Here is a 27,731-nt window from a genome sequence, read left to right as displayed (position 1 = left end):
CCTTCAGCAAAGTGTGGATTTACTTTTCAATGTGCAGAACAGATATCAAACCAAACAAATGACTAAGAAGAAAATATAAGAAAGATAACTGAAAAGCCATCTTAGAGAAATGCGGATTCTCCGAGAGTTCAAATGTAAACAGAACACAATTCAGCAGGCTTCTTTGTGCCAAAGAGTTTATAGCCATTAAAGTCAATTGATAACATAAATATTTTGTCTTATATAATCAAATGTATAATTTATATTTTATGTGCAGCAACGTTTTATGATAATATCCAGCATCTTCACTGTTTTTATTAACCAAAATGGAAGCATATCAGAGTGTTGGTGGGAGCCCACAAAGTTAGTTTCAATATTCATTATGCCAAGAAAAATGGTTCAGTGCCTTTTCTCAGGGCTGATTCTGAGATTGGCCCTAATTAATGTTTTCATTAATATCATGGATGATAGCATAGGATGAGCTTAATAAATTCTCCAGTTATGCCAAATTGGATAGGGAAACTAGCCAAAAACTTGGTTGGAAGAACTTGATGGAAGTTTAAGTGACCTTTTTGAGTTGCAGCAGAAAATGAGGCATGCAGTTTAGTTGAGAATAAGAGTCTGGGAATGAGCCACAATCGAGGATTAACTTTCATGGATGCTGTGCCTTGCAACCTAGAAACCAAGTCATTATCTTTATATTCAATTTCAAAGTCACAGGAAGACAGGATCATTACTCTAAAGGTAACATGGGGTTGGTTTACTGTCGATGAGGTTGACAACAGAAATATGGTGAGGCTGGGAGACGTGGGGCCTATTTAGAGTAACCACTGAATAAAGATAAAACAATGCATCCCACTTGGATATTTGAGATGGTAACCCATTTTGCATGGACCCAAGACACTCGTTTCCCCCTCCGAACTGAGTGTTCACTGAATGAATGAATGAATGAATGAATGAATGAATGAATTGTGCTTAAGTAGTTATTTAAGATGAAGGATGTGAGGAACATGATATAGGTCCAGAGATAATCTCTAAAGCCATTGGTAGACTCGGGCAAAGAGTGAATCTAGGTATTCACACAAGAAAGGGAAAGTACCAAGACTAGACTTTCAAGCACATTTTAATTTTTCATTATTACAACAACATTCAGTAGCTCTTTCCTATTTAATACAGCATATAGAACAATATATAATAATATTTTTCTGGAGGAAAATTTTTTTTTAATTTACATGATCACAAAACTAAGATGTATGGATTGCTAATGGATGTGAAGATCACTGTTCCCTAGCCCTTCTTTCCCTCCTTTCTCTTCTCTTCATTTCTATTCCTTCCTTTCTTTTACTTTTTAAAGAAACTGATAACATGCTAATGAGGATTTATTGTTTACATCAAGACACAGCTTTTCCTTGTAGCTCAGGCTGGACCAGAACTCAATGTGAAGGTCAAGATGGCCTCTAACTCATCATCCTTTTCTCTTAACCCTTCAAGTCCTGAGATGACAGAAGGACATCACCACACCCAAGCATAAGTAGAATTTTTACTACAGCTAAAATTTACATGGGAGTTAAAACCTTGCGTAAGAAATTTTATTATACATGGCCACCAAACCCTTAAACAATACCTAGATATTCTTGCTACAAGCTACACCTATCAAGTAGTTTATCTGTTTTTTTTATATTTAAAAAGTATTCTATTACTATGGAAATGTACAGTGGCTTATGGAAATCTGGAAGTGTCTTTAAGATGCACAACATACCAATGTATTATTTTTTCCTTTAGGCCAAATGGCAGGCGACCACACAAGGCTGGAGTTTCATAACATAGAGACTGGCATCATCACAGAAAGACGCTATCTTTCTTCTGTCCCCTCAAACTTCATTGGACATCTGCAAAGCCTGACATTTAATGGGATGGCATACATTGACTTGTGCAAAAATGGCGATATAGATTACTGTGAGCTCAATGCCAGGTTTGGCTTCAGGAACATCATCGCAGATCCTGTCACCTTCAAGACCAAATCGAGCTATGTTGCCTTAGCTACATTGCAAGCCTACACTTCTATGCATCTCTTTTTCCAGTTCAAGACCACATCCCTAGATGGACTAATTCTGTATAACAGTGGGGATGGAAATGACTTTATTGTGGTTGAATTAGTTAAAGGGTACGTACATGTCAGTTCAATGAAAAGAGAGAAAAGAAAAAAGTGTATAAAGGTGAAATTATATCCAAAAGTCTATATGAAACACAATGTATTGATTTAATATGGTGGTCAGCAGATGGGGGAAGACAAATAGGCCATGTTCAAAACGCTTACTAGGTATCTTCTATGAGTGTGAAACAATGCAGTTGCTTGTCTATATAAGTATACATGTAAGTGCAGACTGGTCGTAGTTCATGGTAGGTCTCCTATGACTCTTATACGCCAAATGTGTATTTCCTGAGTTTTCACAACACAATTCCAGAAAAGTTTTGTAGGCCACTCAGTGCTAAATTAAATAGCTGACTCCGTTTATCGGATTAGTTATTTAATGAAATTCCAATTAATTCAAGCTTAGCTCTGTGTTGAATTGTTCAGGAAGAATGATGTGTTAATGAAATGTTTTCACAGTGTGATGACAAATGGACACATTTTCATCAGTTTGGACATTTATTCATCCCCTCAGGGAATATTATTGTCCATTTACTATAGACTAGATAATATACCAGGTAACACACATAACTACATAAAAACCATGGACATTTCCCTTGCCACCCTTGTGTACATCTTAGATTCCTCCTAACCTTGAAGCACATATACATACCAACATATAGAATCACTGAGTCGAGGTGAATATGAAAATTCAATGGAAAAACATGATAAAAAGTTTCCTGGGATGACCATGCACACATTTCCAGGGGCCTTGGAGAAACAGAAAGACAAATGGAACAGAAGTACACTGTAGAGCTTCGTGTTACACATGAGAACACATCTCCCATAAGATGCTGTGCTAGTGTGATGGACCAAAGGAGAGATTGATAGAAATGGGGGATTCGTGACAAAAGGTGACTCTTCTTGTAGTTTCACATGCAGGCAGCTCCATCTCGAGATTCTAGAAGGATGAATCCACCCAGAAGTGTCATTTATAATGTCTTGTTTACCATCACGGCTCATTCGGGAAGCAATGACTCTTTTCTCTCTTCCGTTTTCTTTCTAGGTACTTACATTATGTGTTTGACTTGGGAAATGGTGCTAACCTCATCAAAGGGAGCTCAAATAAACCACTCAATGACAATCAGTGGCACAACGTGATGATTTCAAGGGACACCAGCAATCTCCACACTGTAAAAATTGACACGAAAATCACAACGCAAATTACCGCAGGAGCCAGAAACTTAGACCTCAAGAGTAAGTACTGGATAATCACAGTGTGCAGCATTCATATCTGTGTAGCATCCATATCTGGAAGGCAGAACAGCTTTGACTGGATACAGGCACAGGTCTCTGCAAAGGCTGACAAGGAATTCGGTTTTTTGCACTTGATTAATTATACAATACACAGGTCTCTGTTCTCCCTTTAATGTGGCACGAACATATGTATTTTTAATAACAGTTCAAAAATGCAACACCTAAGAATGCATGCATGATTAAAATTTAAAGAATGAGAAAAATGTGCTCATAATTTTGATATTGTTAAGCAAGATAGGCACCTGTAAGTCTTCAGTCCCCATAGTTTTCTGTGAATTTGGAGTTAATGGAACCAGATGGGTAGTGAGCTTTTCTTTAGCTCCCCTCCCCCTTTGGTTGGGTTTCCTTGATGCTTTCAGACTCTTCTACCAAGAGCTATGAGCATGGCTTGTCCTCTGTGGATCAGTAGTGAGTTTTATTTTCTTTACCACCTCCCTGCCATACACAGGCACACACACACACACAGACACACACAGACACACACACAGACACACACACACACACACACACACACACACACACACACGTACACATATGTACATACACATATGCTCCTCCTATCTGTATATCTATTTATCTATCTGCCACCTCTCTATCTCTATCTATCATCTGTCTCTCTCTAATTCTCTCTCTCTCTCTCTCTCTCTCTCTCTCTCTCTCTCTCTCTCTCACACACACACACACACACACACACACACACAAGGGAAAGCTTCTTTAATGAGCTTTTAAGAAAGTCTTAGTTGGCATTTTCTAATTTTATTGAGACTTAATTTTTCAAATGATAATAATGGGATAAAATAATATTAGATCCTATTTGAATGGGTCTTTGAGAACCACAGCAGTATATCCCATTGTAATGATCAGGACAAAAAGCATTGGTTCCATTAGCCTTTTACTCTGAGTATGGAAGAGCTGAGACCTGAACGTCTCAACCAGGGATGGAACAGCTTCCAGAGGAGAAAAGAGTAAACCTAGAGCTAAGCACATCCTGACCTTCCCTCCTACCCTTCCCTGATGCATGACAAAGCCCCTCAGATATCATTCCAGGCATATTTTTGCTTTGAAAGGCTGCTCATTTGTAATGGTGGGATCTCCTTTGATTTAAGAAGCAAATAAATTGGAGAGTTACAGAACCAGAGAGGGGGAAAAAAATCCAACATCAGTCTTTCTAGAGAGAGAAAAATACAATTTCTAAACAAGGTGAAAGAAGAAAATGTTTCATTTTGCATAACTGTATGACATATTTACAAAGCTGATTCCTTATTTGTCACACATAAAATATGCGGTAATGGTTGTCTCTCTTCTTTGCTAGTGGGCCCCTTGTTAATTTCAAAGGTCTCTCATTTGCTTCAAATCTAATAGCTTAGCTGACACCTAGCAGGGAATTCAAAGAAATGCAGCTTAACAAACTCCATTGCTTCTCCGTCTTCTCTATGACAAAAGTGACCTGAGTATTTGGTTTCTATTCAGAGGACGCCCTCATTTTTCATGGTCAACTCTGGTGGCTGTTTTCAAGGAAAAGGGGAAACTCTGAAGGGCACTCGCCAGGGCAACCACAGAAGAATAAAACAATGTCTTATTGATGTCAGAGAGATCTCAGTGCATAGACACCATTGCTACTAGAACCTCAAAGGCCATGCCAGAAATTCAAATGACTTAAGTATGTGGTTCACCCTTGCCTGAAGCATTCAATGCTTGCAGCCCTAGTTTGTGAATGTGAGCAATGAAATCCAGTTGGTTGTGTCCCCTCAGATGTTTGGAATACCATCTCCTAAAAGCAAACATTTGCTTCGTATTCATTAAAATGGATGTGAGCATAATAGGAGGCTGTTTTGGGATTCTTTCTGCTGAGTGTGTGCCATAAAAGTAGCCGGGCATTGGTGGTGCATGCCTTTAATCCCAGCACTTGGGAGGCAGAGGCAGGCGGATCTCTGTGAGTTCGAGACCAGCCTGGTCTATAAGAGCTAATTCTACGACAGCCTCCAAAGCCACAGAGAAACCCTGTCTCGAAAAACTCAAAAACAAAAACAAAAACAAAAACAAAAAGTAGCCTTACGAATCTTAGACACATTTTCTTAAAACATGGACTGCTTTTAAATACTGGTTATAGGAAAAGCATTTCCCATAATTAAGACATTAAGTCTGCTATTCTGACTAATTACATGGTGGTTTGGGGTTTGGTTTGGTTTTGTATTTTTTTTTTTTGAGACAGGGTTTCTCTGTGTAACAGAGAATGTAACAGCTGCCCTGGCATTCGCTCTTGTAATCATGTTTTTAAAAGAAAAATTTGCCAGGTGGTGGTGCACACCCTTAATCCCAACACTTGGGAGGCAGAGACAGGTGGATCTCTGTGAGTTTGAGGCCAGCCTGGTCTTCCCATCTACAGGACAGCCAGGGCTACACAGAGAGAAAATGTCCCAAAGCAAAAACAAAACAAAAGCAACAATAAAACTCAGTTTAAGTTAGATGTTAACCTCTCAGAGAATTGTGTGTGTGTGTGTGTGTGTGTGTGTGTGTGTGTGTGTGAGTCATATGTGTGCTGGTGTGGACCCTGGGACAGGATCTTGGATGTCTTGCTCTATCATTGTCTATCATATTCTTTTGAGCCAGAAGTCCCAGCGTCTCAGCATTGGGTAGCAGCCACATGCATGACCAGGGAAGATTTTGATGTGGATACCGGGATACTGCAGGGCTTTGTTTGTATGTGAAGTACTCTTACTTATAGACCCCTCTCTTCAGGCAAATGAGGTTCCTTACCAATAAATTCTGGGAAGTTGCTTACCTCTTAGATCAGGTCAGAAAATGAGAACTAGTCCCGAAAATAAGGGTGAAGTTTCTGCTTGTGAATGGATGTGACTTTTAATTGAAAGAATAACTCCCAGAATCCCAATGGAGAGAGCATGGCGTAAGACATCCTGCACCTTCACTGTGCAGGACTGCAATGCTAGCTAGACATTATTTACTGAGCACTGACCAGCTGCTAGGGGTGGGGAGCAGAGTGTGAGAGAGGATGACAGGGTCCTGCTGTGCAAAGTGACCATCCCAAGAAACACTGAGTCCGAACACTCAGGCATCGCAGGGAGGGGAGCCATGGTGCCACATGTGGGCACTGAAACTGGGTTGAGCCGGAAGACTTGTTTTGTAAGCCATGCTTAAAGGTTGCTTGAAGCACAAGTGAAGACCACCGGGCGCTGTTTCTCCTTCCCTCCCGGGGGCCCGGGGGACACTTAGGGTGGGTTCTGGGTGTGAGACCTGCATGCCAGTCATGTAATGTAGGATGGAGCCACTAGAGGACGCAAGAAACAGGAAAAAATCCCCTTATCTAAGTCAGTGAATTTATTGCGGTTTGTTTTCCCCGAGAGTTACCTTTGAGAATCAAACTTATTCTGATTTATCCACACTGTCTTCAAATCTTTACCTCTCCAAGAGAGATCAGTCTGCTTAACTACACCACATGCTTTCGGTAGTTGGTGATGCAGAATTCAGTATCCCTCTCAGTACAGCTCTCCCGGGATGCCCCCAGAAACAATCGGTGTCCACTTCTTACCGCGCACCGTTTACGTTAAACAAACATTAATTTACCTTTTAAGTGTTTTGTGTGGAGGGAGGTCAGTTCTCATCAGAAGTCACTTGGCTGAATCAGATTTTTGACACTTTCACTTACGTTACTGTACCCGAAAGACACAGCAGAGGGCAGCAAAGGGCCACGCACTGTGTTCCACGATGTTGGGGCGGAGGGGGACCATTTGCGCTGGGAAACAGAATCGCTTTGTTTCCAGAATCTAAAATTCCATATTTAGCCTGCACAGTAATGCACGCCTTTGTCCGTGGCTGCGTTTCATCTTGGAGATGTAGAAATGTGACACCTGGGCCTCTCTCTTGCCCGCCTCGACCCAGGTGGAACCAGTCACAAACAAGCCTCAATCTCAGGCTCCTTCCAGCAGAGGGACTCCGTGCTGATGACCTCGTTCACATGATCTCTCCCGACACTGCCCAAATCTCGCGGGTGTGGGCCTCTCCCTGCTGATACTGTTTTGTTTGTATCTGCATCCCCAGCTGCTGGAGTCTATTCCCTTTGGCTATTATAGGGTGCAAGCTGCAACACGCAAAGAAAGGCCCCGCCTTCGCTTGCTCTGGACTGATTCCTTAGTCTGACTCCATTCATTCTGGAACTTTAGAGTTCCGGCCTCTTTAGGGAGATAATGTAATCCCTCCTTGTCCGTCGCGTGTCCTAATTTGGCGATTGCTTTGTGAAAGTATATGGGGAAGAGCTGATACTTCTTGAGTCCCTATTAAATACTCGATGGATTTAAACGAGGTTATTGTATGCAATCCTTATGAGTGTCCGGGAATTTGAATTGAGGTCAGTCTTGCTTATTCATTTATCTAGTTCAGGATTAAAAATAGAAAAGACGAATAGTTTTGGGTCTCCATCTTCCATAGATGCCCTTCTTTACACATTAAATTAATCCGACAGCAAATTGAGGCACATTTGAATTGATTGGGGTTGGCCATGCTCCTGGGTGCATAGCAGAGAGTGCCCTCACGTGGCCACTTAGAAAAATTACACCGAGTTACTCATGGCCAGCATATAGGTCAGCCAGGTCCCTTCCTCCTCTTATATCCCCTCACAAATCCCAAATTATTTCCCTCTCGAAAGTGTCCCTTTCCTCCTCGTCTCTTGAACAATTTTTTTTTTCGTATTCCATTCAAATCTCTGCCCGAAGGTATCTAGCTGCCTGCTATTGTTTCCTGAGCCACTAAAAGGCCCCCAACCAGAAACATCCCAGACTTTCCGTTCCAATAGGTTCCATCTCCAAATAAGGATAGGCGTCCATCCTAAACACGCTCTTTCTTTTGTAACTCAGACCGGCCTGTTATCCAGCGGCCCTCGTGCTCTGGGACTCGGTATAAGGTACATCTGCCTGTTTTCTATCTTTTCACGTCGCACATTGAAAAACATTTATTGAGGGACATTAGTTCCAAAGCGCTGGTCCTGTTCAGACGTGTCTTAGCTTTGTTGTTTAGCACACGTGACTTCTGGGAGCCCCTTTGTCTTGCCTAAATTAATTTGCTCCAATGGGAAACGTTTAGAGAAGAATTTAACTTTGAGCCCTAACCTTGGAGCTGGCTGTGACATCGACAGTGGATGAAACGTCCAAAGGTCCTCTTGTTTAGAACGAAGTGAGATTTCCTCACGTTTTCTTCGTTTGTGGGAGGTTATTTTAGGATCCGTTCGAAAGTTAGACAAAAATCCTTTCCAGTGGTTAATAATGAGGCCCCTCGGAGGGTAAGGAGTTTATTCTAATTGCTGCAGTAGGATCTCCAGGAGTACCAGCTGTCCCTGACACCTGCTCCCTCCTGCCTAGTACCTAAGACGTTATCCCACCAACCCATCTCATAATATCATAATGCCTTTGCTACCCTCTTCTTACCCTGCCTGCTGGCACGGATAACATCTCCTTACTGGCAGAGGTTGAGCATTAGAACTCTCCCGGTTTAATCGCACTCCCCAGTGAGTGGGCCTGCCACCACAGGCTCTAGAACATAGCAGGTGTTTTTTTCAGCTGCAGCAGGGCAGTAAGCTCACTTCTTTACAAATTGGCAATAAACACCCAATTAGATTTTCATGGCGTGCAGCATGAACCTCCTGAGGAAGATGCCGTGTTCCTAAGACTCTCTGCGTCTCAGAAAGAAACAGGGCATTTTGTTGGTGGAGAAGATGCATTGGACATCATACAGAAGCTGGGAAGTTGAGAGTGGAAGTGTTTAGCAGGACCGTGGAGTAAGCAGCACACTTGAGAATGACATTTCAGGTTCAGTGCCAACGATGGGCGAAGCTCACCCAGGGAAAGGGGCCACTTCGGAGGCAACCACCAGAGCACAGAACAGAGACAATAAGGCTATGAGTCTGTCAAAGTAATACTTGGCATTTTTGTTATTCCTCCTCCTACACGAGTATTGCAGCATGGTTACTTGAAAGACAACTAGAGACATGAAGCCATTGTTTCTCTTTGATGACTCTGTTGAATTCCCAGGTTTTGCAGAAATCAGCCAAAATCTCTTCTCTTGACTGTAAAACCTCTGACAGCTTGTTTTAATCCAGTCTCACCTCCCCCATCTCTAGGAAGACATGCTCAGTTCCCCATGGCCTGCTGTCTAACATTCCCTATGACCCTTCTTCTTCTGGCTATGTGTAAGCTTCAGGCCAGATTCCACGATTGAGGTTTAAATGTCTGTATCCTGTTCTGACAGCCCTGCATTGTTTAAATCCATCGTTCTTTGCACTCGCCTTGGAATCTTTGCTCTATTGGGCTGAGTTATCTTTCATTAGTTTATTCAACATCTTCCAACTCTGAGACTTCCCTTCCCAACATCGGGATCATGGGAACTTGAATGTCACTAAGATCTCACCCGTTCCTGGGCCTACCTAGAGTGATGTCTTCCAAAGAACTGACGTACCGGGCCATGTGTCTAGTTAAAATGTTCTTCAGATCCAGCCTTCTACTTCCTGATTCTCCACTGTAATCAAGATTTTATTTATTTCATGTGTGTGAGTGCTTCACACACATGGATGCATGTATGCCACATGCATGCCTCCTAAATACGGAGGACAGAGCAAGGAGTCAGGTCCCACTAGCAGAAGAGGACATTGGATCCCCTGGAAGTGGAATGACTAATGGTTGTGAACGACCATGTGCCTAGAAACCAAACCCAGGTCAACAAGTATTCTTAAGCCCTGAACCATCTCTTCAAACCCCGCCCCCAATTCATCATTTTCCCATGGACCAGGGAAAACCACTGTATTGTTCATGTCAGCCTCAACTGACTGCTACTGACAGCCTGGGACAGCACATGGAAAAGAAATCTGAAACATCTGTGGCTTTACTAATTATACGAGGGGTAAGGCCTGGTGTAAGATGTGATGAGTCACAGGTAGCCAAAATTGCATTTGAGTCTCTGGTTTAGCTCTAAGGTCTTGATCCTTATCATGTCTGGATGAACCAGACCTGGGTGTTTATTTCTACCCACAGACCAGATTTGGAGCTCTGATACCCACAAGCCCTGGCTAGTGGGAGTATTTGCAGACCTGCTTACAGTAGTCCTGCAGCAGAGAAGCTACTCTCCTGAGACCTCCCCCAGCACAGTCACTCCTGGAAAGTGCAACCCAGTTTTCACATGCCTTTTAGAACAAAGTCCAGGTGTACCACTTGCCAAAGGAAGTGGCAAGACAGTTGAAACTTGTGGATGCTGGCATGTGCATAAACAGAGTGGCACATCTCTGCAGGCTCTCGGAGTTAAGTTCTGAAGAGTCAGGTGTACCCAAGCTCTCAGCCTCAGCTAGTGATCAGCCTTCAATTCTGTCTGTAAGGACTCGGGCATTATGCTGGCTTGCCCCTGTCAAATGGCAGGATGCACTCACGCAGTGCCCTGGTCAGCCCAGGGTTCCATGGTTGTGTAGTATGCGCCCTGGTGCAAAGGACCCCTTTAAAAGAAAAGACCCCAGTCCACTTAAGTTCTCTTTCCCCTCTCTCTTTCCCGCTTTTCTCCTGGAACAGACAGGACTTTTCCTGTCTCCCTCTTTCTTCTGTCCTCTCTGTCTCTGTGTCTCTTTACCTCTTTTCTCTTTCCTCCCTCCCTTTCTAGTAAAACTTCTCACTTAAGCTCTGTCTGCCTGGCATGTTTGTCTCTCTGCCTCGGTCACCCCTGCCTGCTATGGAATCCGGCATGTTTCCCCTAACACTTTATCCCTAACACTGTCTACTCTTCAGGTGAAGCCAAGATCAAATCGAGTCCCCTTTTTAGATGTTGGACTTTCATGGTCTAGAGCTGGTACATCAGTGAGCGTGAAAAACAGCTTCTCACCCCTGAGGAGTTTGCATGGCACTTTGACCTCTCTCCTCCTAATGAAGAGAAGATTAAACAAAGCAGCATAAACCACTAAGACTATCTTAAGAAAAAAATCACAGAGAAGGAAGGGGGGTGCAGTGATTGGGAGAGTCTGACTTTTTGGTAGAAGCCAATGTCTGCTTGTCTGAGCATCCATGAAGACTGCATCGGCTTCCCAGCCAGGCATCCTCCTTCTCCCTCCATGGTAGCTTTTTCTACTTTCATAACTTTAGTAAGGAAGCATGAAACCCTAGTTCCTTGCTGTCTTCCAGTCAAGTAGATAATAAAGACTCACTTGGGTTTAGGATCCTAGACTTAAGTTATTGGAAAACAGATTTAACTAGGACATACGTCCTTTCTGGGACCAGGAATAGGCATGAGAGGTAAGAACACACTGTGCAATTATGCACCTACTGAATTTGTTTAAGGACATATTTGAGTTTGCCATGCAAGGCAAAAGAAGAGCATCAAAGGGTCCCCAAAGGTGATCTTTAACTTTCTGTACAGGATTCAAGGGACAGGATTTGTCCATCTGTTGAGTCTAGTATGAGGATAAGGTACAGATTCATGAAGATGGTGACAGTATGGAAACCAAGTGACATGAAAATAATTGCATGTAAAAGAAGAAGAAAAATGTTTCAGTAAGTAGAACTGCTTTGAGTATGTTGCCCTGGTTCAGAGATTACAAAGCCAGAAATTCACAAGAAAACCAGATGGGAAGAGGGACCTAGACTATTACCCTCAGCGGAATTGCAAGGATTCATACCAGATCCGGTAGTTCCCTTAAACATCAGACAGGCCCCGGCTGGCACCTGGATAACACTAAGCTTGTTTCCCACAAAAGAGGGATGTTTAAGGAGTTCTCTCACTTAAGGGGGGTTCAGCCATAGTGCAAGCCCATCTTTCCTTAGGGTGTAGAGATTCTAGAGGCTATTTACCTCTTCAGACAACCCAGTCTTTAAAGTGGTGATAGTCCGGAAAGTTGGGGAGACTTTGTATGAAGTTATAGAAAACTTTAAAAGTCCTGCTTCTAGGGTTTTTGCCCAGGGTTCAAAAAGAACTACAAATAAGCGACGGAACTCAAATCTGAGGGAACAAGGAATCGACTCACACACAATCGACCCTCTGCATGTTCCTTTATTCTTCTTTTGTTCTCTTTCTCTCTTGCTGTTCTGTTTATCTGTTTCTGTCTATCTCTCTGTTTCTTTGTCCCTCAAATTCTTGTCTTCCCAAGTTCTTGGGGGTACAGGTATATATGCATTTGCAACAGTAATTCTTCTTACAATACAATGTGAGGCTTGAGTTTTATAGGGTCAGCAAGGCAGATAAGATTTATATACAGAGCAATAAACTGAAACCACTAGGAGAAACTTTTAGCATGGATTACTTAGGGCTGTAGGTCAAAGAGAAGGTCTAAGTTTAATTTGCACAAGAAACAAAACCTGGCACCTTCCAGTGCCCTACTTTTCCCTGGGGATGAGCAAAGGGCCTGATTACCTTTGTCTTTATCTTCTCAGGGGAAATAGGAGAGAGCAGTAAACCTGTGAGCTAAAATCTTGAGTTAATACAGGAAGTTTGAAAATCTTTTAGTGCAGGATATCACTTTTCCTATCTGCCAGTGAGGTAAAGCCAAGGGCATGCTTATTTTTTTCTATCCATCTAGGCAGCTATGAATCAACAAATTTGGACATGTAGTAATTCTACATCCTTGGCTATCTGGGAATGTCTTAGACGGGATGTTTTTGCCTGGGCCCTAAATACAGACCAAATGCCTGTCAAATGCAGGAAGGCAGATCTCTGTAATTACAATGGAGAAAGGAACAAGGACCTGATGGTGGGAAACAGGCCTCATACATAGCTAAGGAATATAATCAGTAAACTAGGCTCTGTTAATGGAGAACAGGCATTTACACATAGCTAGGAAGTGTAATCAGAAAAACTCCAAATGCATGGGAGAAGTTTGTTCCCAGTAAATGATCTGATGGTACTAAACTATGGGAAGTAAATCCCAAGTTTGTTACCGAAAGGCATAAGCCACAGGAAGGATCTACAGCAAGACACAGCCAATTCATTCATGACATTATAATGCCAGGTACAGCTTTGTACTGGTTTCATTCATCAGAAGAATCCTTAATTCTTCTGACCTATCTCATGATGCAAAGGCTGTATAATTACTGTGTGATCTTGGGGCTTGTAACATTAAGTACTCCTGTAGAAATGCTCCCAATCCATTTTTTTTGCAACTTCTCCTTATGTAGGAAAGCACAGATGTGACAGCACTGGACAGCTGGTGGCCCTTTGCCTTCTTGTGCTAGACTAGACTTCCAGCACAGTCTAGGAGCCATGCTAAAATATCAGGCTTTGCCATTAATGCCACATGTGTGTGGTTGTTGTGTGCGTGTGTCTTAAAATTGGCCTTCCCTTGGCCTTTTTAATCAACTCCTGTTTTGTTTTGTTTAATAAACACAATACAAGAAGCAATGCCACATTACAACTACGGACGCATTTTGCCATCAGATGCTCTTTGGTGAAGTAGCCTCTGCGGTGTCCAAATGTGTATATGCCTAAGCAGTCCATGGCTTCCAACATCTACCAGCTTCCCTTTACTAAGTATGGGCTGAGCCATCTACATGTGTTTTTAAACATGTTTTTAACATGTTAGTTATCATGAAAACTTGCTGAAGATGTAGTACTTAAGCTCATGTTGCAGGTGAACAAAGTAAAGTAAGGCTTAGTTCTCTCTTAACTATTATAGCAAGGCAATGAAGATGGTGATATTAAATACTAGTGATTATGACTCTCCAAAAGCTTACTATAGTCCATGCACTGGTAAATATTTACAGGTGAATATCTTACTTGTTTCTTACCAAAGTACATAAAGGATGCCCATGTATTCTTAGATATCTCATGGAACGTGAAAGGCCCACCTCAAGTCTAACAGGTACTTGTTATTTGTTGACCAACTTCCCTTAATGTTTTTGCTCCGGCCAACCCACCTTGACTTCTTAGTTTCTTAGCAGTTGCTAAGATACCAGCAATTAATAATTCTAGCTCATTTGTAGGGGGTTTCCTTCTCCCTCTCCAATCTTCATTCCCAAGTTACTTCTCCCTATTTCTCTAACACAAGCACTCCTTTGAGGTCCTTTGGTGTTCTGACACTCCAGACACTATAAGTTTCTGTACTAATGTGTTATTTGTATTACATCACAGTCCATTGCATTTACAAATTTAGCAGGCATGGTTCCATCTGTTTTTTAAAAACTTGATGGTCCATGGCATAATTATTTGATTTTTCCTGGGACATAAATGAACCATGGACAGCAGGATGATATACCAAGTTGCCTTCATGAAACAAACTCCTTGCTTAGATACGCTTAATAAATAATTATAAATAAGTTAATAATAATAACCAATAATAACTTACCTTCATCACTGTCATTCTAGTCATTACTGCCATTTATTGATAGCTTGAATGTCAAGATCTGGATTAAGGATTTATATGTGAAATATTGCATCAGCTAGAAAAGATAATCTAATATAATCAACCCACAATGCTGCTTTACTTACTTCAAACCTGTTCAAATTGTACAGTGATGAGGTATTTGTAGCATGCACATGCCCACAGGATATATTCAGGTTCTCTAATAAAACCATCCTTAATGCAAACATGTCTGGAGGGATGGCTCAGCAATTAAGAACATGGGCAGCTTTTGTAGAAGACTCAAATATGCTTTCCAGAACCCACATGGGGTTTGCTTGTAACTCCAGCTATGTGAGATCTTTGTCTTTCCTTAGTGATATGCAGGTGTCCATATGCAGGGCACAAACATGTATGTTATAAAACTTCTTAAATTAAATAAATGCTTATTAATCAAATCTCAGAAAGGAAAATTTGATTGTGGCCACAATGGCAGGGAAGAAGGCAACTATTCAAATTTCTTCCCCTTCCTACTCTTGTTTTAGTGTAATTGATGACTCAGGACAAATCTGACTTCAGACTCTAGGTCCAACAGCACTGACACAGTGGTTCACAACCATCAGTAACTCCAGTTCTGGGGTATCTGATGCAGACTTTATTCATGTGCTGTGTATGTATACAAGATTGTGTCAGGATTTAAAGATCATAGTTACTTAAAACTGAAAAATAGATGAATATATTATCAAGGTGGAATTTGAGTTGGGACCTTAACATTGAATAGATTCTTATAGTGAAGCATTGGCAGAAGCCAGGCATTCATAAGAAAAGGAATGTGTACTGCTAACTCTGACAGAACGGCAGAAAAACACAAAACACGAGATTAGAGATCAAAGGCAGCTGAAGATGACTGAAGTTAGAGATACAGTGACAAGATGATGCAGCCTTTGTCACCTGTTTGGGAATAGTTATTGGGGATAACTAGTGTAAAGTTGAATAAAAGATTCAAATGCAGGATCCTTCAAGTTTAGCTCAAAGGGCCCTGTGTTATGTGGCTATGTTATGTGTTGTCATGTGTAATGTGGCTGCATAAGGACTCTGTACACATGTGAAAGCTTTCCCTTTGAAGTGAGTACCTCTCACCTCTTAGTCCCTTCTACCTACTTCTTCCCTCTTCTCTTCCTTCTTTCCCCTTCCATTTCTGTTCCCAGTTGGCCAACACCTACCCTTCCCATTTTGTTTGGTGTTTCATTGCCCCCAGCTGCAGCAAAACACCAACAGTAAGTGCATACACACACACACACACACACACACACACACACACACACACACAGAGAGAGAGAGAGAGAGAGAGAGAGAGAGAGAGAGAGAGAGAGAGAGGAGACACAACACATCTATTAACAACAACAACAACATTAACCTAGAAAAAAATAAGAAGGTTGATGTGGAATCAATAAAGTGGGTAGATGGACATGGAGCTACCAAATAATGAATTATTGCAGAAAAAAAAGAAAAAAGTCAACACGAACTAGAAATCAGAGTGAAAATGGAGGGCTGATGTCAAAGGAGATGGCAAAGTTTAAGTCACCAGTCTGAAGGCATGAGGTACAAAATAGAGCTAAGGAATCATTAGAAAATTTTTGTTGGGTGGAAGGGAGATTAGCAATTGATTCTTAGAAAGCAAGAAGGCTTCAGCAGGGTAGTGGTGGCACACACCTTTAATCCCAGCACTCGGGAGGCAGAGGCAGGCAGATCTCTGTGAGTTCAAGGCCAGCCAGCAATATAAAAAGCTTCAGAGAAACCCTGTCTCAATAAAACAAACAACAACAAAAGCTTCAGGTCTACTTTTCCAGTCAGGGAGACAATTACTTTTTGGAACCCCTAGATCCAAGATAAGTTTAGAATAAGGTTTTGCAGGCATTTCTTATAGAATCAAATCCAGAGTGCTATAGGATTAGACCTTTCGTGTATTAAAGTAGACTAAGATGGCTGACGTTGAAGGGCATCTGACTAGACTGGCACCCACTGACTTCTCTCCAGCAAAGAATTTCTAAAGTTAGTTTTAGTGTTTTATGCAGAAACCTGTAAAGGACACAGATATTACATCTCTCAGAACAGAAACGTCCCCTTGGATGGTTTCTTTGGCTGAAATATTTAATATCTGGTGATACTTTGATGATTCTTGGTATATGAGGCTCATTGTACCTATCATACAGATATATCTTCACAAAAGCTCATATTTATTTGAGAAATAGCCACGGCTTATTCTTTTACTTTTAATAATTTAATAGACTTTATTTAAAACAGTTATAGAAAGATCAAATGGATATTCTGTTCCTTGAAAAGAATTTAATATATGAGTGTTTATTTTTCAAAGATTACAGATGATTTTCTTCCAACAGAGCACACCTTTCAGACAAATAACATTCAGATATGATTTCTTTCCCCAAAAATATTTCCCTTGGCATATCTGGAAGAGATCTGGCCTGCAGGCATTCCTTTGTGGTAGAACAAGAAAAGACTAAAATTAAAGATAAGGACACATTTTAAGAGCAGAGGTTGATTTTCCAGGGGGGAGGAAGGGAACCCTGCTTATAGATCAGGTTCAGAAATCAGTGTGGGCAGATTCAGTCATTTTTCACAATAAAGTTCAAGAAATGATGGAAAAGTTAGAGTACCCTGCATCTAGAATTAGATTTTTTCTCCAATGCAGTCATAGGAACACGAGTGTAATTCTCCCCCAAATGACAGTTCAGTAGCCTATCTTCCCCTGGTCATAGCTATTCACATCTATGAAGTGTGTGTCTTCTTATGTATGCTCTTTGGGGTTAAAATAAAAGTGAGATGTTCAAGAGGCAGAGAAAAGTACATATGAATAAACAGGAAGGCTCTGAGTCAAGGCACTAATTATACCTCGACACTTACATTCTGCTGCTGTGAGGCCGAGCTGGGACACTTTGCTCTAATTGCCTTCTGCTCCGTTTGCATAGAGAAAGAAAATCACTTCCACCACTTCATCTGTCTTGGGTTGGTAATCTCCAAAGGAGCCCAGCTTTGACTCCAGGTCCCTGGGTCTAGTCCATATCCCTGGATACCTTAGAATACACTTGTGCTCAGATGCCACATTGTAATGCCAGGTACAAGTCCATCTCTTCTCACACTCTTGTACCAGTTCTGCTACCCTGTCTGGCCTCTCCATTCTCCCACCTCTTGTTTTTAATTCTTTACCAGGCAGTAGTCAGACGATGATCCATCAAGTCCTCCTCTTTTCACTCATACATCTTCCTCTGACCTTCTTCATCAAACATTACTGATATAATTTAATAAATAGTTGAATATTCTCCTTTGCCAACCATACCTTCACACCTGATCTTTAGTTTTCTGACACAAACGCCATGTTCCCTTTGTCACCACAGTGCATCTCTACTGCACCCAAGGCCTTGCATCTGCATTCATAGCCTTGTAAAGTAATATTTCCTACTCCTTCTGATCTCTGCTCTTCCATCACGGTCAGCATTACCAAGTCCATAAAAATCTTTTTATTTCTCTCATTGGCTAAGAAGCATTCAGCCTGAACCTACAAACTGACTCTTGGCCTTCATAGAGTACTTTGTTGTTTTGTTTTTGTCTCTTAAAATATCTAAATTAGAAGTTATTTGTCAAGCAAAATTTTCTGATTATTTTATCAGGTTCTGTGCTATTTGGTTTTAAATTGGGTAGGTGCAAGGACCCTCTGCAGATCTCTGGTGCTATCACAGAAGACACATTTCAAGCATGCTGATGTTTGTGAACTAGATCAAATTAAACAAATGCCAGGAAATAGTTGTAAATCTGAAACTTGTCTGTCTGGAGGAACACATTTGGCTTCTTCTGAATTCCAAGGGCAATCAGCATAGAACAAGGTACATGCGGTGTAGCTTAGCTGAATCAATTCAGCCCTATAGTGTCAAGCAGGTATAGAATCCGTGATGTGTACTGAATATATTGAAGTGTTCTCTGTAACCCTCCAGGTTTTCTAAGGTAGGTATCATTAATTCCACTCCTCAGAGGAACAGACTTACTGTCGAAGAACTAATGAAATTTAAGTAGCTTCCACAGTGTACATCAGTGAGTGACAGGGTCAGAGCATCTAGTCAGATATAACCATAAAGCTTGCCCATGATTCCTTCCTCATGCCTGTACAGGTCTGGGGAATAGTTACTCATTTCAGACTGTCTTCAGAGGGCACTGTTGAGAGCTGCTTAGGTGTTTCTGCATTTATAATTCTCCATATTATAATATTGATGGCAGGACATATATATATATATATATACATATATATATATTTACACATATATGCATATATATATAATATAGTGCATAATATATAATAGGATACTTATAATATATAGTAGTGATAGGATAGTACTATGATTTTTTTAAGAAAGTTGCCCCACATCTCCATTTTTGAGTCTGGCTACATGATATATGTTAGCCACAATATTTTCTGAAATATCGCAAGTCTATCTTTTCCTGTATATGGCCCACTTAAAGGACAGAAGTAAATACATCCAGTCATCCTGATGAGATGGTAGGATGGGGGAAAGGCAACAGGTGAGATTCAACTATATAGGAAACTTGGCATTTAATGACGTCCATCCAGGCCGTGTTCACACACAGGGTCATTAAAAAGCATATCCTCCTTCATATGCACAGGACTTTTACCTGAGAAGACCCATTAGTGCTAATGGGTCATTTCCCTTCCATCTCTCCAAGGATCAAAAGGATACTCTGCATCTTTGATGAGGTGGTAATGGTACACAGGGCTGAGCCCACTTAAGTAGTTCCTTTGTTCTCTTCATATGGAAACCCACCGGGGGACTTTAAGACCTCTCTCTAGTATATGAAAAGTTTATAAAGACATCACTAAGTCATGGGGGAGGGGGTGCTAAGTGCAGCTTCAGTAATGAAAGTGAAAATGAGCCCCAGGGTTATAAATACAGACCCATTGACCTTGGAATATTTGAGGTTCATATCAAATCCGGCATTGCTTGATGTGGTATTTTCTGTTCTTTAGGGACATGGGGGGGGGGTCATGACTTCTCTTCTGCAGCCATCAAAAGACATCAGGCAAATAAGCTTACTAATTAGGAAATAGGATGTGTGGTAGGAAGAAGAAAGGGGAAGGAAGCTTTCCCTCTCTAGAATTACCTCTCTGTCATGCCTTACCATTTTCTTTCCTCTTCCCTCTCTAGAATTACCTCTCTGTCACACCTTACCATTTCCTTTCCTCTTAACTTTTTATTTCCCTATGTGACCTCTACCTATTGGGTGTCAAATAATATTTACTGGTTGTCGCCAATGCTTAGTTAATTGATAGATTTTTAAAACAAACACTGAACAACCTCCAGGAAGTTGGAATCTGAAAGAAGCATGGCTATCAAATATCTAACATGACTTGTAAAATTTTCAGTCTTAAGTTCTATAGCTAAATGCATTAGAGGCAGTGCTAAGTCCTGAACTGTTATCTAATACTTCACTTAGTCCTATACTGTTATCTAATACTATGTCTTTAGTCTCGAGAGAGAATTAAAGCACCACAAAGAATTTAGTTCAGGAAATGAGTGTAGGGAGCATATCTTGGATTGATATTAGACACATTGGACTCTCAGCCCATATTCTCTAATGTTCATGAAAGCAACTTTTCCCAGTTTTTTTCTAATCTACCTTGATTTCTATTTTGAGCTCCAATTCTTTGAGTTATTGAAGATGAAAACGAGAAATTCTGGTTTCCTTCCCTCCTTCTCTCAGGCAAGTCATTTCTAAATGACTTGACCATCAGAACTCCCACTGTACCAATCTTTTGGGAAGTTGATAGATAAAGGAGAAACCATTTAAATATTCCATGGTTCCCATCCAGTCACACACTGAACTGCTGTTCAGGAATTATGCCCTTGTGATGGGACCTACCCAGGTCAAACTTGGTCTGCTATTTCTAGGTCATCTGAAAATTGTTCCTTGTTCCCACAACACGGGGGAGAATGAAGAGTTCCATGAAGCAGTATAAACTCCCAGAAAGCTAATTCTATCATGAAAGTGTTCATCCACAAGTATCTTGCCTCTGGGTTCTCCTGAGGAAACATCCCCAATCTCCATTATTCTCCTAAATCTATCTGCAGTGTTGATACCCAACAGGGGTCAGATCTTAAATTAGAAAGTTGGGCTCTCCTTTTGATAATCACCAATAGCTAAGTTCACAGGGTTCCGTTTCTGTAACTCCTGTTTGCCTGACTGCAGTATAGGAAAGTTGTACTTCCATTATGTAAATCTCTGTATATTCATCACATTCCTAGAAGAATCTAGGTTTTGAAAATTCAAATGCAGAAAGCTAATTTTACATCTTTGATTTATGACTCATGTCCTTTCTGAGGCAACTAAAACACAATGGTTTTAAGTTTAAATGAGTGGAAAGACAACGGAGAGAACAGGAATATTGAGGCAAATAATCAAATAATATTACAAAAATAGTATCCTATGATGAACACCACACTATCCTTAAATATCAAGGGTGATTATTTATTCAGAAGATGGGGAGAAATACATTGAATACTTGATGCACTAATTATCAGACATCATTGGCTCACTATTGTAATGAAAACAGTTTTGTTTTTTTTTTTTTGTTTGTTTGTTTGTTTGTTTGTTTTTTTGGTTTTCGAGACAGCGTTTCTCTGTGTAGCTTTGGAGCCTGTCCTGGAACTAGCTCTTGTAGACCAGGCTGGTCTTGAACTCACAGAGATCCTCCTGCATCTGCCTCCTGAGTGCTAGGATTAAAAGTGTGTGCTACCAACGCCCGGGTATGAAACCAGTTTTATTTGGTAGAGTGAGAGGCAGGATTTCTCAAATCTTATGGCTACACAAAATTGACAAAGCTAAATACTTTCATTTTCAATATTTTCATCAACACAATCCAGCAGTGTCAGATTTGGGGCTTTCTTTTACTCTGCTTACAATCTAGTAAGTTAGCTTATGATCACTTCATGGACACTCGTAGAGGACATGAACTATCTGACTTAAAGCCCAAGGACGTTGTTAGTCACACTACAAGAGAAATTCTGTGTACATAAGTTCTTGCTCTCAAGTCTCACAAAGATGACAGAGCAGCCCAGATGAGCATTAGGAATGCACAGATAGGCTTTTTGTTCTGGTAAAATTATACTGAGTGACAAGAATTTAGAATGATTAAGGTGAGAGAGATTTCATGGGGAGAAAAGTTAGAGAAGTAGCTGACATGGGTGTCAGTAGAACTTCCAGGCTGGAGCCACAGATTACAGATTTATGAAGTCACCCTCCTTATGCCATGTATTGACTTTATTAATTACATTTACTAAATGCCATCCAGTCACTGTGAGTAATCTGCACATAGCATAAAACAGGGATTCCTGTCGTGTTTTTAAAGTCACAGAAACCTAGGAGCCTGTGGACAGCAAAGCTAAGCAAAACATTCCATTTGAAACTGCAGGAGAAGCAGGAACACAAATTAATAACCTCTTTGAAAATCCCAAAGTAACATAGCACAGAGTTAAAAGTGGTGTTTTTAACTTAGCAGAAAAAGGTGTGAAGAATTACATAAGTCAGACTATAAAAGGATTGAGCCAGTGGAGAAGATACTCAAGCAAAAAGGGTCAGACAGAAAACTCCAACTGGTCAAAATACAGAGAACAAATGATTGTGGGATGCCTACTCCCAAATGATACATCTATAGCATGACTCTTACAGCTAAGGCTCAGGCAACACACAGAGGTGTGTGTGTGGTGGGGAGACAGAAGAGCCAGAGAACCAAGGAAGCTACTGTGAAATTGTGTCTGCTAAAAATGACAGGGAAGCTAATCCCATGATACCTCAACAGTATGGCTGCCTAAATAAGATTTGAAGAACTACAGCACAATAGCTGGGCTAATATGGAAGGCAGAAATCTCATGGGACACACAACCCATAGACAAAGAACTCTTGAAAACTAAAGTATACTGAGAGCAGGAGAGACAGTTTGCCCCAGGGATGAGTCCCTTCCTGATCCAGTGCTAAGTGTTCAGCCCTGAAATCATATACATAACAAATAAGACTAAATGAATGAAGAAACTGTATTTATATATTTAGAGTGTGTGTGTGTGTGTGTGTGTGTGTGTGTGTGTGTGTGTGTGTGTGTGTGCGTGTGTTTAACTGTAACAACTAAAGAAAAACAGGCCACGATGTCAAGGGAGAGCAGTGGGATACGGAAGAGGGGTTGGAGGGAGGAATTGGAAAGGGGAAAGTTATGTAATTAAGTTTTAATTTCAAAGAATAAGAAAACAAAAAGCAAACAAACAAACAGTGTAGAATGTGACTTTAATCAATAGAGCCCTATAGCTTCTGGTTCACTAAAAGACCCAAAGCCTGAGGATAGGTTTATTTGATAATAATGCGTTCCCCACCTTTGTCTATTACATACTTTTACTCTGGCAAGGGTTCCCTGCATGTCACATCTTTGTTCCTCAAAGCAATGCAAGAATAGATTTTACTGTTCTCATTTTGGAAAATAGGCTTACTAATAGTTTGAGAAACTGTCTTAGAACACAGAGTTACCAAGCAACTAGGTTGGATTTCTGTAAGGGTATACTTAGCCCTGTGGCTAGGCTCTTTTCATTTGGTGGTACCTTAGTGAATCCATAGAGTGCTTTTGATAGTAGCATTTTAGAAAAAAATCTCAGGAGTGGATGTATTGTTCAAATGTTGCATTATCTTAGATTTTTAAGAAAATAGCAGGTCATACAATTACTTCATTGATTTAATTTAAAATAAACATCATCTCTTTTATTTTTCTCATCATACCATGTGTTCAAAATTGATAGTGGGATGCTTTTATGACAGTTAAATTGATCTTTCCACAGGTGACTTGTATATTGGAGGAGTGGCTAAAGAAACGTACAAATCCTTGCCAAAACTGGTCCACGCCAAGGAAGGCTTTCAAGGCTGCCTGGCATCTGTGGACTTAAATGGCCGGCTTCCAGATCTCATCTCGGATGCCCTTTTCTGCAATGGGCAAATTGAGAGAGGATGTGAAGGTACTACATCTCTGTTACTACACTGCACAATTCTGATATAACCAATGTATAAATTCAATTAGAAAAAAATCTCACTGGTCAGCAAAATATCTGCTAACTGGTAGTGTTTTCACTAAGAACTTAGAAATCCTTATTCATGTTTTAAATATTTTATTCCATAAATCTTAAGCTTCCTGCATTATTTGCAAGAATGCACTAACGTTTAACATAGACTAGAAGCTATAACTATGGATCTTGTCATATTCTTCTTAGAGGACTATAGTTGGGCTAACTAGCTTATTAATTATTTATGTAATGTTTGTATTATAACATCAGTTAACCAATTAAAATAGAAAAAATTTTTCCAGTAATTATAATATATTTTAACCCATTTTTTTCAAATTTTACATTCACTTGGATAAAAGATGATTGTAGGGCTCAGATACTCATTCTGAAACCACTATTTGATTTGTGTGTGTGTCAAAAATAGGTTTCTTGTATTATTCAGGGTTAATGTGCAATGCTTCAGAAATGCACTGGACTGTCTTACATTCTTTCATGCCTTCTGTCAGATCAGGATCTACAGGAATATGTTTTGATTGCTACTTTCATTTTAGGTAATTTCTCACTTCAACACCTCAGAGTTTTTGAGCCAATTCTGCCTCTATAAACGTAATTCCTTCACATTATCATGAACTGTATGGCTCTGGATGTGTTACCGTTACTGTTTCTCCTTTAAAGTTCAACATAGTTTGATTCATCTTGAAAATTTAGATTTATAAGAAACTTTGTATGAGATAAAAGGACGATGCAAATGTGATTCCTATCCTTTAGGAGATTATGAATCACTTCTCCTCAGCCAGAATAATGTCATTATATTTAGCAATTACCTAAATCTATGGAACTTTTTAATTTGAAATCACGTTTTCCCATTTTTGAAGCATCAGTTTGTTTGGAAAGTTAACTTAAATTCAAACTTTTGAGAGAGTAGGAGTATTAATTGAAGACTTTTTTGAATTCGCTTTTAATGTTATCACCTTATTTATGTATTTACTTGAAAATTGTACATAACACTTCTCATGAGGTTTCTCACACTGCTTATTTAGTAAAGGAAACACAACTGTTAAGCAAATACATTTTCCCTAATAGGGGACTACAAAATGCGAGATATGATTTTGTTCCTTAGAAATGGTTTAATACGTGAAAGTAGGTCACTTATTTCTATCTTAAGGGAAAGGTACTGCAGTTCTAGATACTACTTTTCAGAAGTAAGCCTTGCTACAGATTGTATGGCAAGTGCTTCCTGAAAGAGACATTGGTGCCTCAGTTATGGCCAGACAGGAAGAAGATACAAGGACATAGGACCTCCCTGTAAACATCTGGTTAGTGGAGGGTGGAGGGAAGCTTAATGGGAGAAAGATTGCAAACCAAACATTTGCAGTAATTAACACTTGCTGTTATTTTCCAACCTAATCTAGTAGGCATTTTGTCGATGATACTTGTTATAGGTTTTCCTTCTCCGGCCTTACATGAGCTCTGAATATTTGATCTCACTGTGGTATCTTATGGCCTAGTTCTGCCCAGGCATAACAATTCTCACCTCTTCTCATGTCTTTTTTTTTCTTTGTGACTATCATCACATTCTGGTCATTCTGACATCATCTCCCCTGATGATTTCATTCCCAAATTTAATTTGACCATTTCTATCCTGACTTATCCTAATGATAAGCTCAGATAAACTTGTCACAGGCATAATTGATGAGATACATGTAGCTTTAGGGTTAGCAATTAAATTATACATACCCAATGTATTATCTCTTCTAAGACAGTTGTCTCATGGAATTTTGCTTCTACTCAGATAAGAATCTTTTAAATTCTGTATTAATAGAAATGGTATGCCTTTGACATCTCCAAATAATAGCTTGTCACGGGTTTCCATCATTCTTATCCAACAAGACTGGCCAAACTTCAAGTTCCTGGCCTTCAAAGGGTTCTTGATCTTCCCACAGTAATTGCTTGTTACATTGAATATCCTGCTTATTTTAATGGACATTGGCTGACTCATATGTAAACACTTCTCAGCTAGAGAAGAAACCTATCTTCAGTTCCATATTTAGACTGATATTTCTCAAGTGTCAGCCTACATTGAACTGACTTGAAAAATTATTAAAACCCCAATTGCCAGATATCAACACCAGGACTTGTGACTCAGGAGGTCTGGCATGGGACCTTGGAATTTACAGTTCTAACAAATTTCCAGGTAGTGCCTATGCTACATGTCCTGCATGTTGAAAATTGCTTCACCAGATGTTGTTTTTTCCAAATATAACAGGAAATTGAGACTGATGGTAAACCCAGAAAGTAAGCTGATTAAACTTCAGATAACTTCTCAACCAAGTTTCAGTGACATTTTGATATTCCTTCTGAAGACACTTCCACTCTGTCATGGATTGCTTTGTGAGCAGCAACAGTGCTTTGCTGTCTGATTAGAATGGCTGTCACTCATTAAACAATAGTGGTTGTCAATTTATATGTACCCTCTAACCCTCAAACCACTATAAACACTCATGACTGTTCTTTTTCCCAGATGGGTAAACTGAGTCTCAGATAAAACATTTATAAGGTTAGGAATGTGGATGACAGAGGTTTCAAACTACAGCTTCCTTTACTTGGTAGGGCAGGCTTCTAAACCAGCTTCCCTCTATTGTACCTTAGGTCTACAGAAAGTGTGGTTTGACTTTCATTTTCTTCCCTTTCCAGACATACCCTTTAAAAACATTCAGTTAGTACAAATGTCACTTGGCTTGTTCCCAATTTCAGTCAGTGACAAAATAAAATAATAAGAAATGTTATGTAACTAGAGGGGAAATAAATCAAGACTTTGACTTATGCAAATATCTATCAGTACTTAAGCATAATTCTAGAAGGTGAGTGCTTCCAAAAAATGTATCTTCTCAGGCATAGGGACACATTCACATGTAATGCCTGAAATATAAAAAGACAGGCATTGATGAGAAATTAGAAAAACAAACCATGTTTTTGTGTTTTCATAGACAGCTAGCAGCTCTCTGTGTTTAGCCAGATTCATTTTAAGACCACAGTGTTAGTACATTTAGAGTTTAGCATCGGTGAGTGATTGCCAGACTGATGATTTGCTTCAAAGTAGGGGCACTTATGGCCCTCAGTTCTTGATCCTACTTTTTCTGCCACCGGGCAGAAAGTAAACAACTGTTTGATAAAATAACCTCAATAAAATAATACAGGACTACTCTATACCTGATTCTTCTCATCTGTGGAAGAAAAGGCCAATGAAGATTGTTTCAAGAGATTTTTAGTGTTAATTTTTAAATTGACACTGGTTTTAGTCTCTTACACTATGGGCTGTTACTCAGGAGACCACAACAAATGCTGAACAAATTAGTAATTCATGCTTAAGTTGAAAAACTTTACATCTATTCAGTTCTTCTGGTAGATTACTTTTATTTCCAGCATTACTTACAATGCTATTAGTGTTTTGATTATTATTTGGTGTTCTAATTATTATTATGTTTGGGGGATTTATAGTATTCCTAGCATTACTAGTATAGATCCTGAAATTCTAAAAATGCATGTAAGTCCAGCTTACTTTAGTAATTTCCTGTCAATACTGCCTTTACTCAGAAAATTATCATACAATTATGTTTCCACAGTACATATTAAACTTTATAAGTCAGTGTCGTATAATTACAGAAAAATTGTTTATTCACTGAAGCAATGTCTCAATGGCCATCAGTAGCATTGAATTACTTTGGAGTCTATTTTTACATTTTTTTTTTAGAAAAGATGTAATTATTATTGCCAGAAATGATCCCTAGATTATTGTCTATAGCTTTTATGATTTCTATGCACTGTGTTTCCTTTTTACCATTTTGTAAATTCTTTTTTCTGTAGTAATTATTCACAT

The 27,731-nt window shown here is 39.9% G+C and overlaps 1 protein-coding gene across 20 annotated transcripts in view; it reads left to right on the top strand.

The window, feature by feature from the left end:
* The window catches only part of Nrxn1 (neurexin 1), a 1,056,958-nt gene that overhangs the window by 498,365 nt on the left and 530,862 nt on the right, over nucleotides 1-27,731 (top strand). For all 20 annotated transcript variants that reach the window (XM_035445200.1, XM_035445199.1, XM_035445197.1 and 17 more), the window contains 3 exons: nucleotides 1,762-2,143; nucleotides 3,177-3,367; nucleotides 23,636-23,809. In XM_035445200.1, coding sequence (XP_035301091.1) covers nucleotides 1,762-2,143; nucleotides 3,177-3,367; nucleotides 23,636-23,809 — 747 coding nt within the window. The remainder of the gene's footprint in view (nucleotides 1-1,761; nucleotides 2,144-3,176; nucleotides 3,368-23,635; nucleotides 23,810-27,731) is intronic.

This window comes from Cricetulus griseus, chromosome 5 (genome assembly GCF_003668045.3).
Source record: "Cricetulus griseus strain 17A/GY chromosome 5, alternate assembly CriGri-PICRH-1.0, whole genome shotgun sequence".
NCBI lineage: Eukaryota > Metazoa > Chordata > Mammalia > Rodentia > Cricetidae > Cricetulus > Cricetulus griseus.
Note: the sequence above shows the minus strand (reverse complement) of the source record. Positions and strands in the feature narration are given on the sequence as shown.